This window comes from Periplaneta americana, chromosome 6 (assembly GCF_040183065.1).
Source record: "Periplaneta americana isolate PAMFEO1 chromosome 6, P.americana_PAMFEO1_priV1, whole genome shotgun sequence".
In the NCBI taxonomy this organism is placed as follows: Eukaryota; Metazoa; Arthropoda; class Insecta; order Blattodea; family Blattidae; genus Periplaneta; species Periplaneta americana.
The window spans coordinates 9,721,477-9,735,000 of record NC_091122.1 but is presented as its reverse complement, the minus strand read 5'-3'; the positions used below and the strand labels follow the sequence as shown (position 1 = coordinate 9,735,000).

At 38.8% G+C, this 13,524-nt stretch overlaps 1 protein-coding gene across 2 annotated transcripts in view; it reads left to right on the top strand.

Moving 5' to 3' along the window:
• LOC138700984 (E3 ubiquitin-protein ligase HECW2-like) overlaps positions 1-13,524 on the top strand; it is a 334,303-nt gene that overhangs the window by 231,203 nt on the left and 89,576 nt on the right. The window contains exons 12-13 of one of the 2 annotated variants that reach the window (XM_069827442.1): positions 820-972; positions 10,519-10,814. In XM_069827442.1, coding sequence (XP_069683543.1) covers positions 820-972; positions 10,519-10,814 — 449 coding nt within the window. The remainder of the gene's footprint in view (positions 1-819; positions 973-10,518; positions 10,815-13,524) is intronic. The other variant, XM_069827443.1, reaches the window with a different exon arrangement.

Sequence of the window (13,524 nt, the reverse complement as noted above, 5' to 3'; positions counted from 1 at the left end):
ATTCTAACTTAACTCTTGATTGATATAATTATGTAGGATATGTTTTTCTTTGTAAGCCATGGGCTTGGCAGAAGTTTCTTCTGATTTCAAACCGCTGTGTCGTGGATATTATTAAATTGTCTTTTATTAATATTTTGAATGCCTGGCAACTCATTGGCTCTAACAACTGAATCTAGAAAAATGCATAAAATTTATAAATTTGCGAGGGGGAAAAAAAAAAGAAAGAAACGCAGTAGCCCATAAAGAAACAACTTCAATGGCTTAGAAATAAACTTTTCCATAGCAACCAAGATAAAACAATTGAAAAGAGAATTATGATTTCATTAATTTGTCAGTGAAATGGTATTTATATTTTTAAGCAAGTTTCAGCGATTTAAAACAATTCCCTGAATTTTGAATTACTATGTTTAACACAATTGAAATAATGAAACGAAACTCGTCATATAAGTGAAGACAATATTTGTAATTGTTTCCTTAGGTAGAATTGTCCCTTGAGCAGTCGCTACTTGAATGATGTAATGAAAAATTAAAGAATTTGATGATATATTTTACAATTAAAGAATCTCTGTTAGGTGTTGTCTGTAGACTCCTTAATTCCGAAATCATAGTATATAATAGTTAGAGAAAAATCTGTAAAATTTCCTTAGTAGAAGTATTATACTGTCAAGATTTATTTTTTCTTCACATCGGCAGGCATTTTCGCTATCTCTCTAACTCTTTCTTGCGAAGTTTGTGAAGTAGGAAGTAAACTTTTCTTGCTGCTGCAGCATGGTGGTTTGGGTGTCTGTCAACAGACTTGTGGCTTCTTTCCACTTCTAGCAATTCTTCATTGACCATACCACCAAGACGACGACTTTCATTGACCCCCGTGTGCCGACTGAATCCCCGTACCTGAACCCACACAAGCTCATCCTGCCCGGGGCTCGACGCAGGAGCAGGAGTGCGGGGGAGGAGGAGCTGAACCACGCACGTGTAAGCTTCTGGGGGCACTTGCCACAGTTTTACTTCTTCTACCCATGGTTGTGTATATGGTTTTGTCTGAGATGAGAGAGAGTATTATTGTGTGTAGTTCGTACACGGGTTGTTCAGGAAGTAAGTTCTGACTCACATTGTCAAGTCGTTTTTAAGTCAACAGTGAATCCTTGTTGAATCTTTCGTACACTACTTTTACCACTTGAATATAAATAATTGATTAAATGGCGATCTTACTCGTGTTAATTATGTAAGCATGTGTGGCTTACAGCTGTTTCGGTGTTACTTGACACCATCCTCAGAGCCTACTAGATCTCAGCGCTATCTCAACTTCGCTGCCTGTTGTGTGGATGTGTTCGTGTGATGAAGAGTTGTGTCAAATAGTGTCAAATACATAGCACAAGAAAATGGTTACAACCCAAACATAATAGACAACATCATAAGGAAGACAAAACAAAAACTCAACAAACACAAAAACACACAAAACACAACACAAACACAAGAACACAAGAAATACATCACACTAACATACGAAAACAAAAACACACACAAGATCGCATCCTCATTCAGAAAACAGAAATACAACATAGCATACAGAACAGAAAACACACTACAAATACATCTCAACACACAAACAACACAAACAAATAAATACAACCACACAGGCAATAGTTGCGACAGTTTCTACATTGGACAGACAGGCAGATCATTCCAAACTCGATACAAAGAACACATTAAAGCAATAACCAGAGGACACAATACATCTACATATGCCGAACACATAACTAATGCTAACCACACATACAATAACATAAATACAGACATGGAAATCCTACACATACAACCCAAAAACCAAAAGCTCAACACACTAGAACAATATGAAATATACAGACACACTAAAACACACCCCAATCAAATTCTCAACACACAGATCAATTTCAGAACACACACACTATTTGACACAACTCTTCATCACACGAACGCACCCACACAACAGACAGCGAAGTTGAGATGGCGCCAAGATCTAGTAGGCTCTGAGGATGGTGTCAAGTAACACCGAAACAGCTGTAAGCCACACATGCTTACATAATTAACACGAGTAAGATCGCCATTTAATCAATTATTTACCAACAATGAAAGTTCATTTGTTGAGTAAGCGAGAATGATCAAGTGTGTGATTGAATGGTCGAGTAAGAGACTGAGTGATTGACCAGATGAATTTGGGAATAACTGATTTACTGGGTTCCCCCCCACCCCCTCTGAAAAATTTAATTTCCCAAATGGTCTATCTGTTTCTTCGAGTTCAGATGTAACGATCATACACCAGAATGGGAAAGGCAGTTATTGCTAGGTATAGCCACAGTCTAGTATATACAGTCACGAAGCTCAATACTTACTAAATATGCAAACATAGACAGTTGAAATATGCATCCATAGATAGTTGCTAACCACCAGGATCACTACTTTCGCCTCATCACAGACTCTTTCCCCAGCAGACGATAGAATGTATTGTACTTTCGATATCGTGTTCTTTTGAAAAAATTAACACCTTCCTTCCACTATTGAAATAAGAAATACATAAGGTTTATATATTATTTTCATAAAGTATACATTATATTTTATAAACTCACCTTCCTGGATCTTTCGGAAGGATAACTCTGACCTCTTTTTCTTACAATATTTATAGTACTAAAAACGTCTGCTTGTCCCATATTATTATTCAAATTGTTGTATTTTAGTCATTTACAGTTATTACAACCGATAACGAACATGTCACAGTTTACACAGCTTTTCACAACAATGCGAAATACGGCACAGTCAATGCCTTTTCGATCTAGACCAGGCCGTAATGTATGTTCGGGTTTTCTATTTCAGTGTATGGAGCTCAGTGAATTATTATATTATAACTTTATTGCGTATCATAGCTAAGTTTTATTTAGTGTAATGTGTCCATAAGTTCCGTTTACTTCTTGTTGCATAATATGTTGCAGAAATAATTACAAAACTGTGTTATTTTAATGTGAAGAGAATTTTACGTGTTAACATAATCTGTTCGTATCAACATTTCAAGTTTAGAATGGAAGCTGTTTTGAGGTTTAATAAAAACGAATTTATATTGTGATTTTAATTTAGCACATCTACCTTCCTTAATTGTAGACAGAAAATTTACCATACCACTCCTATGAAATTAGTGTACGTACGATTGTGTTACTTCGTCTCTTAGGTAGTAGATAAATACAATAATTCAGTACTCAATTGTAGTATTAAAATACAGACAAATAGAATGTGACGAGTGTCATACATGACTTTATGTTTAATTATAATGTATAATTGCGAATATAGGAATATAAGTTAAATATAGTAAACATAACCTATAATTTCCATATGACAAAACATACATATGTAATGGGAGGGCATTGGAGACCACTAAAATTAGACAGAAAGGGGCAACTGGTACAGTAAACATAACCTATAATTTCCATATGAATGGCAGGGCATTGGAGACAACTAAAATTAGACAGAAAGGGGCAACTGGGACAGTAAACATAACCTATAATTTCAACATATCTAAATATCCGTGCGGTGCAACTGAAAATTATTGACTCATGCATAAATGAATGTACAAGAATTTCGCAATATTTAATCGAAATAAAGGCAGGTATTACACATACGAACAACGTAATTTTCACACCAAAAATAATATTACACCTTAACTCGCAAGGAATTATGTCTGAAGTGTCTCAATCATTGTTTTAAATTTTATTAATGGAATTACACTACATTTTAGAGAAATATATGTTACTGTTTATGCATTCCAAATAATTTATATGGTTGAAACGCCGCTCTTCGTGATCGGGTTAAGTGAGTCACATGGTCTGCCTTACGGCCTGTATTAGATCACGATGGCAGTGACACAGTCTATTGTTCCTAGTATTCACAGCGCTCCAAGCAGCTAGCAACTATCGCGAGAAATGCAAAAAATCACCCCAAGATTTGTGACTGTATATAGTAGACTGTGGTATAGCGGTGTTCAGATAACGATACATGTGAATTTATGAATATATAGGGTATTTCAAAAGTCAGTTCAAACATTAAAAATAACCTTGTTAGATATTTTGTTCTCTGTTATCACAAAATAAAGAAAGTGTGTATATCTTGGTGTGTGTTCCCTCCCTTAATCCTCTCTCGAAGTTAATTTTACTGACATCCATTAACCTTCTAGCCTGGCTTTTATTTTATATGCTGTTTTCCTCGCAGTGTGTTGCTCTGTTGTTTGCATGATGGGTAAATTGCTTACACAAATCTTTTGGTGCAATGGTACTGGCTTCATTTGAATTGCTTTATTTTTTCCTTCGCTTTTGTTTGTTTCTAGTATGTGTAATGCAGGTGTACATTACTAATACTTAATCATAGTTTAAAAAAAAAGTGAATAAGTTTATTATTGTGCTGTTTCTTCCTCTTATTATTTTAAGTAAACTTGGATATTTTCCACAAATGTAAGTACAGAATTAAATATGAAATGTCGTGGGCTGGTACTGATACTGTAGCTTGAAGATTGCCTCTTTAGACGAGGCCACTTTTAGAAGCGCCCGCTTGTGAATGTGGATATAAATGTGGGCCTTCAGACGCAACCACAGCCACAGAATAGTTGCGCTTCAGATAATCTGAGTGGTTTTAAACAAAAACGTCTGTGTGTACATCCTCTCAAAACCTCTGCCAAGTAGATGATTGGAGCGGCATTCAGTATGCTGGGATGCAATGATTTGGCGAAGTAAACACTACTACTGAATAATTTCGAGGGAAAAATTGTTCCGGGGCCGGGTATCGAACCCTGGAACAATTTTTCCCTCGAAATTATTCAAATCAACTTTACAGGGAGTTATACCTGAAATCTTGATTTGCATAAAACACTACTACTGTCTACAGTGTTGCAACATTGCAACATTCGTTTTCTCGAAATATTACGAAAACTATTAGTCGTACGAAAAAATATTATGTGACAAAACGTTCCCAAATGACATGATCTGTTATGTGTGTGAAGGATTGTAGAAGGTTACCTTGCACCCTGTATATTAACAAATGAAAGACGAATTGTTCATATATGGAGGGCAACAGAAGGCTGAGTCGACCTGGTTGGCGAGTTGGTAGTGCGCTGGCCTTCTATGCCCAAGGTTGCGGGTTCGATCCTGGGCCAGGTCGATGGCATTTAAGCACATGCGACAGGCTCATGTCAGTAGATTTACTGGCATGTAAAAGAACTCCTGCGGGACAAAATTCCGGCACATCCGGCGATGCTGATATAACCTCTGCAGTTGCGAGCGTCGTTAAATAAAACATAGCATTAACATTAACAGAAGGCTGCTGAAAGATGTTTCATTTCACTAAATCTTGGATTATAAACCATATAAATTGTAACAGTTTAGATTATAAATGTAAAATTTTAACAAATAAATTCCCATATCAAGCTGCAAAAAAAAAAAAAAAAAAAAAAAAAAAACAATGAACAAACATCGAAAGAAAGTATGAACTTTAGGTGTTGTCCAGGAGAGAAACAAACATATACGTATGTACATAGAGAAAATTATTTCCTCTATGCTGATTCAGCTGTTGTCCAGACGGGACCTAGCGATTAGTGACCGTAGTCTGTCACTAGTATAACGGACGACTGTTGGGGCACCAATTCCTTACACTGCCACGAAAGTATACAGCCTATTGTGCCATGGTGTGTGTTTTTTTTTAATTTCATTGGTAATTCCTGCTAGAAGCTCTTGAAATGATTTCTGAAACATGCGGAGGAAAAATAAACAACTCCTGATGTAAATCATCAAACAAAATATGAAATAATCCTCGATTCTGTCTTTCCAAAACCAGCCGATGGACCCAGACTTTCTTCTATTTTTACGTCTGTTCTTTCTCCGTAACAGCAAAGTTGCCAAAAGTATATCTCCTTCTATGCTAATGTTCACTGGAAGACTGATAAATTTTTTTCGGAAATTTAGTGTGTTAAACACCGCCACTGACACGCGTTTGCAGCGCCACTGGCGAACCACTCGTGGCGCTGTTAAGTGGCCTCGTCTGAAGGGGCTCTTAAAGCATAGCAGATATCACTTGAATCTCTTATCCCTGTTTCTAATTTACCACTCAGGGACTTATAGGTTTAGCTACTTAGTCACTCGACACTCCCACTCAGTAACTGTATAATTTCACCGATTTGATCACTCTGTCACTCTTACTGGACCATCACTCTTGTCATTCACTCGCCACTCTGTGATTCATTCGTTGACACCACTGATCCACTTACTCATTCTCCTACTTAGTCACTCGACACTCCCACTCAGTGACTGTAATTTCACCGATTTAATCACTCTGTCACTCTTACTGGACCAGTCACTCTTGTCATTCACTCGCCACTCTGTGATTCATTCGTTGACACCACTGATCCACTTACCCATTCTCCTACTTAGTCACTCGACACTCCCACTCAGTGACTATAATTTCACCGATTTAATAACTCTGTCACTCTTACTGGACCAGTCACTCTTGTCATTCACTCGCCACTCTGACTCATTCATTCACACACTCATCCTACTCAGTCACTCGACACTCCCACTCAGGACTATAATTTCACCGGTTTAATCACTCTGTCACTCTTACTGGACCAGTCACTCTTGTCATTCACTCGCCACTCAGTGACTCATTCATTCACACACTCATCCACTTACCCATTCTCCTACTTAGTCACTCAGTGACTCTATAATTTCACCGATTTAATCACTCTTTCACTCTTACTGGACCAGTCACTCTTGTCATGTTATTCGCCACTCTGTGACTCATTAATTCATACCACTCATCCACTTACCCATTCTCCTACTTAAAGCCTGTGTGATGAATCTTGTCTCACTGTGAAAAGAGAGAGAAAGGAGATATGTCTTACTTCGTCTGTGTTGTGGCGATGGGGGAGTGGAGCGATGCCAGTGGCGGAAGGGACTAGTTGATACATTCTGTAGCGCAAAATAAAATAACAAAATATCTCTCTTCGTACTGTGTAGTTCCGTCACTGAGCTTGTCTTTCAAGAAACTGAATTCCGGCAGCCTGTACAATAACAAGGTTTTGAAAGGAATCCTGAAAATTTACAACCCTCCTATAATCTCCACTCTCATTTGAAGGAACTTGCTTTTATTGCTACCGAGACAAGATAAACCAAAGCAGGTATAGTCACTCAACACTCCCACTCTGTGACTGTATAATTTCACCGATTTAATTACTCTGTCACTCTTACTGTCATTTTATTCGCCACTCTGTGACTTATTCATTCACACCACTCATCCACTTACCCATTCTCCTTCTTAGTCACTCAGTGACTCTATAATTTTACCGATTTAATCACTCTGTTACTCCTACTGGACCAGTCACTCTTGTCATTTTATTCGTCACTCTGTGACTTATTCATTCACACCACTCATCCACTTACCCATTCTCCTTCTTAGTCACTCAGTGACTATAATTTTACCGATTTAATCACTCTGTTACTCCTACTGGACCAGTCACTCTTGTCATTTTATTCGCCACTCTGTGACTTATTCATTCACACCACTCATCCACTTACCCATTCTCCTTCTTAGTCACTCAGTGACTCTATAATTTTACCGATTTACTCACTCTGTTACTCCTACTGGACCAGTCACTCTTGTCATTATATTCGCCACTCTGTGACTTATTCATTCACACCACTCATCCACTTACCCATTCTCCTTCTTAGTCACTCAGTGACTCTATAATTTTACCGATTTAATCACTCTGTTATTCCTACTGGACCAGTCACTCTTGTCATTTTATTGCCACTCTGTGACTTATTCATTCACACCACTCATCCACTTACCCATTCTCCTTCTTAGTCACTCAGTGACTCTATAATTTTACCGATTTACTCACTCTGTTACTCCTACTGGACCAGTCACTCTTGTCATTTTATTCGCCACTCTGTGACTTATTCATTCACACCACTCATCCACTTACCCATTCTCCTTCTTAGTCACTCAGTGACTCTATAATTTTACCGATTTACTCACTCTGTTACTCCTACTGGACCAGTCACTCTTGTCATTTTATTCGCCACTCTGTCACTTATTCATTCACACCACTCATCCACTTACCCATTCTCCTTCTTAGTCACTCAGTGACTCTATAATTTTACCGATTTACTCACTCTGTTACTTCTACTGGACCAGTCACTCTTGTCATTTTATTCGCCACTCTGTGACTTATTCATTCACACCAGTCATCCACTTACCCATTCTTCTTCTTAGTCACTCAGTGACTATAATTTTACCGATTTAATCACTCTGTTACTCCTACTGGACCAGTCACTCTTGTCATTTTATTCGCCACTCTGTGACTTATTCATTCACACCACTCGTCCAATTACCCATTCTCCTACTTAGTCACTTAGTAACTCTATAATTTCACCGATTTAATAACTCTGTTACTCCTACTGGACTAGTCACTCTTGTCATTTTATTCGCCACTCTGTGACTTATTCATTCACACCACTCATCCAATTACCCATTCTCCTTCTTAGTCACTCAGTGACTATAATTTTACCGATTTAATCACTCTGTTACTCCTACTGGACCAGTCACTCTTGTCATTTTATTCGCCACTCTGTGACTTATTCATTCACACCACTCATCCAATTACCCATTCTCCTTCTTAGTCACTCAGTAACTCTATAATTTCACCGATTTAATCACTCTGTTACTCCTACTGGACCAGTCACTCTTGTCATTTTATTCGCCACTCTGTGACTTATTCATTCACACCACTCGTCCAATTACCCATTCTCCTACTTAGTCACTCAGTAACTCTATAATTTCACCGATTTAATAACTCTGTTACTCCTACTGGACCAGTCACTCTTGTCATTTTATTCGCCACTCTGTGACTTATTCATTCACACCACTCATCCACTTACCCATTCTCCTTCTTAGTCACTCAGTGACTCTATAATTTTACCGATTTACTCACTCTGTTACTCCTACTGGACCAGTCACTCTTGTCATTTTATTCGCCACTCTGTCACTTATTCATTCACACCACTCATCCACTTACCCATTCTCCTTCTTAGTCACTCAGTGACTCTATAATTTTACCGATTTACTCACTCTGTTACTTCTACTGGACCAGTCACTCTTGTCATTTTATTCGCCACTCTGTGACTTATTCATTCACACCACTCATCCACTTACCCATTCTTCTTCTTAGTCACTCAGTGACTATAATTTTACCGATTTAATCACTCTGTTGCTCCTACTGGACCAGTCACTCTTGTCATTTTATTCGCCACTCTGTGACTTATTCATTCACACCACTCGTCCAATTACCCATTCTCCTACTTAGTCACTTAGTAACTCTATAATTTCACCGATTTAATAACTCTGTTACTCCTACTGGACTAGTCACTCTTGTCATTTTATTCGCCACTCTGTGACTTATTCATTCACACCACTCATCCAATTACCCATTCTCCTTCTTAGTCACTCAGTGACTATAATTTTACCGATTTAATCACTCTGTTACTCCTACTGGACCAGTCACTCTTGTCATTTTATTCGCCACTCTGTGACTTATTCATTCACACCACTCATCCAATTACCCATTCTCCTTCTTAGTCACTCAGTAACTCTATAATTTCACCGATTTAATCACTCTGTTACTCCTACTGGACCAGTCACTCTTGTCATTTTATTCGCCACTCTGTGACTTATTCATTCACACCACTCGTCCAATTACCCATTCTCCTACTTAGTCACTCAGTAACTCTATAATTTCACCGATTTAATAACTCTGTTACTCCTACTGGACCAGTCACTCTTGTCATTTTATTCGCCACTCTGTGACTTATTCATTCACACCACTCATCCACTTACCCATTCTTCTTCTTAGTCACTCAGTGACTATAATTTTACCGATTTAATCACTCTGTTACTCCTACTGGACCAGTCACTCTTGTCATTTTATTCGCCACTCTGTGACTTATTCATTCACACCACTCATCCAATTACCCATTCTCCTACTTAGTCACTCAGTAACTCTATAATTTCACCGATTTAATAACTCTGTTACTCCTACTGGACCAGTCACTCTTGTCATTTTATTCGCCACTCTGTGACTTATTCATTCACACCACTCATCCAATTACCCATTCTCCTTCTTAGTCACTCAGTAACTCTATAATTTCACCGATTTAATCACTCTGTTACTCCTACTGGACCAGTCACTCTTGTCATTTTATTCGCCACTCTGTGACTTATTCATTCACACCACTCGTCCAATTACCCATTCTCCTGCTTAGTCACTCAGTGACTCTATAATTTCACCGATTTCATCCCTCTCAAAAGTTGCAACAGGAAAAATCCAATGTGCTGCCAGCCTCAGCAAAATGTCAGATATGCAACCATCCCAACGACACTGTACATAGCGTCCTCGCCTGAGTTAATGAACAAGATCCAAGATAACACTCAAGTGTGCGTTCTTGTTGACGGCAGGCGCCCGTGCCTCCACCTCGTCCGGCCGTGAACTGTGGCTGCAGCCCCAGCATGGGCACGGGGCTGGGTGGGGCGGCCGTCCCGCGGGTCCTGGCGCCCCCCGACATCCCCACAGCGTACAACGAGAAGGTGGTGGCCTTCCTGCGGCAGCCCAACATCCTGGACATCCTGAAGGAGCGCCACGCCATGGTGGGCACTTCGCAGGGCCTCAGGGACAAGATCAACGCCGTGCGAGTGGACGGCACCCTGGCGCTGGATCGACTGAGTGACGACATCGACCTCACCATCTTGCTGAGGTGAGCGAAGCTTTGATTTTACTGCAGGCATCGACCTCACCATCTTGCTGAGGTGAGCCAAGCTTTGATTTTACTGCAGACATCGACCTCACCATCTTGCTGAGGTGAGTCAAGCTTTGACAGTAGTGCAAACACGTGTCATGATAAGTCACTTAACGATTAGTATAAGATATTAGAGTTACTATTATATTCTCTTTTATTTTATGCACTATCACCTTTACTTTTTAACTTTAATCCAAAATATGCCATTAGGAAAGTCCAGGATAACAGAGAGGGTTTGGAATTGAACGGGTTACATCAGCTGCTTGTCTATGCGGATGACGTGAATATGTTAGGAGAAAATACACAAACGATTAGGGAAAACACGGGAATTTTACTTGAAAAAAGTAAAGAGATAGGTTTGGAAGTAAATCCCGAAAAGACAAAATATATGATTATGTCTCGTAACCAGAATATTGTACGAAATGGAACTATAACAGTTGGAGATTTATCCTTCGAAGAGGTGGAAAAATTCAAATATCTTGGAGCAACAGTAACAAATATAAATGATACTCGGGAGGAAATTAAACACAGAATAAATATGGGAAATGCGTGTTATTATTCGGTTGAGAAGCTTTTATCATCCAGTCTGCTGTCAAAAAGTCTGAAAGTTAGAATTTATAAAACAGTTATATTACCGGTTGTTCTGTATGGTTGTGAAACTTGGACTCTCACTTTGAGAGAGGAACATAGGTTAAGGGTGTTAGAGAATAAGGTTCTTAGAAAAATATTTGGGGCCAAGAGGGATGAAGTTACAGGAGAATGGAGAAAGTTACACAACGCAGAACTGCACGCATTGTATTCTTCACCTGACATAATTAGGAACATTAAATCCAGACGTTTGAGATGGGCAGGACATGTAGCACGTATGGGCGAATCCAGAAATGCATATAGAGTGTTAGTTGGGATGCCGAAGGGAAAAAGACATTTGGGAAGGCCGAGACGTAGATGGGAGGATACTATTAAAATGGATTTGAGGGATGTGGGATATGATGATAGAGAGTGGATTAATCTTGTAGGGCCTACAGGATAGGGACCGATGGCGGGTTTATGTGAGGGCGGCTATGAACCTCCGGGTTCCTTATTATTATTATTATTATTATTATTATTATTATTATTATTATTATTATTATTATAAACAAGAGCAAAAAAGATCTTTCGAATTCAATATTTTCTAACGTTAATAGAAAAAAAAAAGAGTTCAGACAAATTTGGGGGCAGTGCCCCCCATACCCTCCCATAACTCCGCCTATGAGTATATTGACAACTCCGGTGACGAGAATTCCTAGACCCCTAATCGAGTGGTATACACTGAATTTGAGTAAAATTATCTTTGTTTTCGATATTACAGGACTTTGTATTTTCGAATGAGAATAAGTCGCTATCAAATATCTAGCCCAAAAGTGGATTGCACCTTCAAAAAGTTTAGGAACCGCTCTAAGGAGTAAGCTGTTAAAATCTGCATAATTGTATAACCTCCATTCTATGTTCACTTGTTTTTGGCAGCAGGCGTTTACGTCAGGATGAATTCATTATGAAGTGCCGTGACAGAATTGATGGAGTAGCGTTTACCAATACGTTTGTTCAAGTCACAACTCGACTTAACATGATTCGTGTTTCATTTGTCTCGAAGTGAATCATGCTCAATCATTCAGACGTTTCCATCCCACATGTCAGCAATAAATCCGACAAGTATATACCATTTACGCCTGCTGAATTAGTAATACGCTTAGCGCTCGGCAGACGTGTCAGAGAAGTTGCCGAATGGGCACGGCGTTCCCTTGCGGCTGCGCGCTGTTCCTAAATGCCCTCTCATCGCCGGTTCCACGTGGCGAGTCAGTTAATTTATTTATAGCGCACGTTTTCGCAGTGTGAAATGTGCGACCTCCCGGGGGAGTTGAGAGGTTCCTCCACTCGCGAGAGAGGAAGTAGTAAAGACCGTATTGTGGAGGAAACGTCGCACTTTGAGTACACGCCAGAAAGAATACGTTGACCCACGTTCGAGCAGCTTCATTGACCGCGGATCTAAGCAAGCCAGCGTTTTTCTTTCTTTTTTTTTTACCCGTACTTTATACTCTAAGAATTACCGTTAATTGAGGTTCTGTCTGTTATGTACATCAATTATCAGGCAGTACATCTCATTTGACGTTATGCGTCAGAGAAAAAAAATTGTTTATACGAATACATCTGAAATCTCATTACCGTAATATGTAGACCTCGGATTTTTAGGCAATTAAAATCTGTTAGGCACCTAAAATAGGCTCTGAATTGATCAAAATAGGCACTAAAACACATATTTAGGCATCTAAACATACAATTTTGTGCAGCTAAAATATAATTTCTATCCACACAAACTACAGTAACTATAAAATTGCAATTAATTAATGAGTATTAAGTATTACGGTATACAGTGACAAAGACAGTAAAAAATATTGCGGTTAGAAACTTTATTTTTGTTAAGTCTTAAATTGTGAATACTGGTACGTAATTTTTAATGAATTCATCGGCCTCATTACTCTAACAAGCAAACATTCTGATGGAGGCAGATAAAAAAAGTTAATTTTTTTTCTTCCACCATGATATTTATGTCAAAACAAGTGCTTATAGAAATTTTGGCCACTCGACCGCAATTACAAGGCCGTCCAGAAAGTGATTTTCCTTAAGGCCGTTT